General features: G+C 37.6%; 1 protein-coding gene across 1 annotated transcript in view; it reads left to right on the top strand.

The window, feature by feature from the left end:
* The window catches only part of LETM1 (leucine zipper-EF-hand containing transmembrane protein 1), a 22,328-nt gene that overhangs the window by 2,037 nt on the left and 17,111 nt on the right, over nucleotides 1-3,180 (top strand). Inside the window, exon 3 of the mRNA XM_010015102.1 lies at nucleotides 925-1,381. Within this exon, the coding sequence (XP_010013404.1) occupies nucleotides 925-1,381 (457 nt within the window). The remainder of the gene's footprint in view (nucleotides 1-924; nucleotides 1,382-3,180) is intronic.

Genomic DNA, 3,180 nt, shown 5'->3' with positions numbered 1-3,180 from the left:
AAGAAATTCTTCTTGTTATTAAGAGAATTTGGTTGGTTTTATTTTTGTGGAACTCTTATATGAAATATTTTAGTTACTGTTTGAAGTTTTGTCATATCCTTTTATAAAAGTGTATACAATCCTACTTGCATATAAGAAGTAGTTCTTCTGTGTGTATAATGAGGGTTTGGGGTGTCTGAACAGTGCTTCCCTGCTAACTTCAGTTTACACTTAATTAAAGAACAACATTCTAACTAAGGCAGAAGAATGTTGTTCTGTGTACTCCAGCTCAGTACCATGATGGAATCTTAGGCAGAAATTCCTGTTGAAAAAGGAAAACCAGGCACATGGAAATAGTAAAAGAGGAACTGTAATGAAATCGGGTTTCTCTGATAGTAAATACCTTCCTCTATCTCAGCACCTATCCCAAGTCTACAAGTTCTATTTTTTCTCAAGTGTTTTGCTCAAACATGAGAAGTAATAGAAGGAGCTTTGTTACTATGGATTTATGGATTTATATTCAAATGTAGCTTTCTAAATTGAAAGCATTTCTGGTTGCTGTTCTTTATTGGAGCAAGGTAAGCACCTTTTCAAAATTGTTTAATGGAAAATTCTCTGCATAGAATCACAGAATGGTTTGGGTTGGAAAGGACCTTATCATCATCTAGTTCCAACCCCCTGCTGTGGGCCAGGCACTCCTCATCCTAGCCCATGTCGCCCAAGGTGTTGTCATGAAGTAAAGCCAAGTGTTCTTTTCAGGGTATAGACATTGATCTCGAGAGTCACAAGTTGGGGTTTTTATTTCCTCAAATATGCAGTAGATATTTCTCAAGTGATGCATTTTATAAATGCATACATTTATATAACTACACAAATATGTAGAAATACAGAAATAGCTTACAATCTGTTGCTAATCCTTGAATGCTTTTGTTTTTTCTCTTGAAGGACTGTACACTTCAAATACTGCACTAGTGTCCCTCCTGTTTACACATGCTCCAAAAAAGATCGCTACTGTTGTTGGACTAAAGGATCTGAACAAATACACTTTACTCTTAGGAGTTTATCTGGCTCATGGACGCCACTAGCAACCATGGGTATTTTAGGTCCCCAGTATCTTCCAGTTAGGTGGTGGCATTCTTCATGTCCCCTTCGAGATGACTCCATAGTTGAAAAGTCACTGAAGTCCTTAAAGGACAAAAACAAGAAGTTGGAAGAAGGAGGTCCTGTATATAGTCCAGCAGAAGTGGAAGTTGTGAAAAAATCTATTGGACAGAGGATTGTGGATGAACTGAAGCACTACTACCATGGTTTTCGATTACTGTGGATTGACACAAAAATAGCGGCAAGGATGCTCTGGAGAATACTTCATGGAAACACTTTGTCTCGTCGAGAACGGAGACAGGTACTGAGTAAATACCAATTTTGTTTGAGTATCCTTAGCAATTGCTCTATTTTATTTGAACTGAGTTGGTTCTTTCTGTTGTCATCTGTTCCTAGAATTAAAATTGCTAGGTGTATTTCCCTCCTCCTCCCTGTGGACACTAAAAACTTTGGATATGACTCCAAAGCATTTTAGTCTTGTTCTCCATTACTTGTTCTAGTTGGAACAGTGGAGGATTCTTCTGTCCTGTCATGTGGACAGCAGCTGTGGTTTGTTCTCAAGTTCCCATCCATGTGCTACATGTGTGTGCATGTTCACTTTCTCTGCTTTTTTACTCCAGCTGGAAAACCATAGGGAAAACTCTTCTAGTAAAGGCTGGATTTGTGCCAGTTCTGTTGTAGGTGTTTGGGTTTTTTAACAGAAGAAAAGCTACAGGCTGAAATGCGTGATGGATAATCAGATATTAGTACTGTCTCAAAAACAGATTTGTGAGATAATTTTAGTCCAAAAAAGATAATTTGAGGAAAGCTTTGATTTATACTTTCGTTTTTCTTTATGGCACGTAGCCGAAACTGTAAAAATGCGACTGGTAGTTTTAAAGAAAAAGGGAAGAGAGGATGGAGATGAGATCTGGAGTGAAAAATGAGAGTAAATGAGGATAACATACATGGATTTCAATAGTAATTTCAGTTTGTGGAAGAAGTAAATACTCTTATTCAACTAGAATTAAAAGATAGGGTTATTTGAAAACATTCGATGTCAGCTCTTCTATATGGAAAGACCACAAAATAATAAGCTGTTTTAAAACTGGTATAGTTAAACATGATAACTTAATAGTTCTCATTTTACTGTTTTTAAAGGCAAGATGTTTAAACAGTTTATGCAGATAAAATATTCCACTGCTGGAAGTGTTGGAGAGTGAAAAGTGTATGTGCTTTGGCCGTGGTTCTCTGCAGTTTGTGCACTGGACAATGTGTTAGGTTGCCTTCAAATTTTTTTTGTTAAATGATCAAAAATAGGAATATTTTCTCATTGTTTTAATAATTCCCTGATTGGTTGGTACACAGCTGAACTTTTTCACGTGCAATTAAAAAACACATCTTAATGCAGCATGCAAAAGAGTGTTTTCCCCTATATTTGCAAGGTTAGCCAGATAACAAGAATTAAATGCACGTGTAGCAGTGTTCATCTGTGATTACATTTGGTCTCTTTCTACAGCTGGGTGGTGGTATTGGTTCTCAGCATCTTCATGCTGTTTATTTTTGCACTATTCCTTTTGCTGGTCCAAGAGTAGCCTTGGCAGCTGGTCAGCTGAAATGTTGCTCAGCAATAAATATAACAGTCTGTGCTGACGTAAGAGAGGGGATTATGTGGTGCCAAGAAAGAGTAACTGAGGATAGGGGTGAATGAGGACTGCAGGACTTCTTGAAGAAGCAGTTCTGGCTTGTGCTGGCTTATTGAGAGCTTTGGGAAACTTGGAAAACTGAGTGAGGCAAATTAACTTATTTAAAACAGGATCAGAAATCTTCCAGAGGGCAGGATTGGAACCATTGGTTTTCCTGCCTGGTTCATGTTCACTGAGCCATACTTCTGGGAAATTACATAAGCAACAGTAAAATATGAATGTCATGGAATTATAATTCTGCTGAAAGATCAGGGCTGTGTTCTAGAAGGCATGAATTAGACATAATGCATTATCTTTGGACGCACATGCATTATTCCATCAGTAGATGGATTTGTTCATTTGCTTGCCCTTTAGTTTTGTCATCTAGTGATGATAGAGCTGTCTTTCTCATGTTTACACAGTGTTCTGGCATTTG

Source organism: Nestor notabilis, unplaced genomic scaffold (assembly GCF_000696875.1).
Source record: "Nestor notabilis isolate BGI_N333 unplaced genomic scaffold, ASM69687v1 scaffold5175, whole genome shotgun sequence".
NCBI lineage: Eukaryota > Metazoa > Chordata > Aves > Psittaciformes > Psittacidae > Nestor > Nestor notabilis.
The sequence above is the reverse complement of the archived record's forward strand: the minus strand, read 5'-3'. Positions and strand labels throughout refer to the sequence as shown.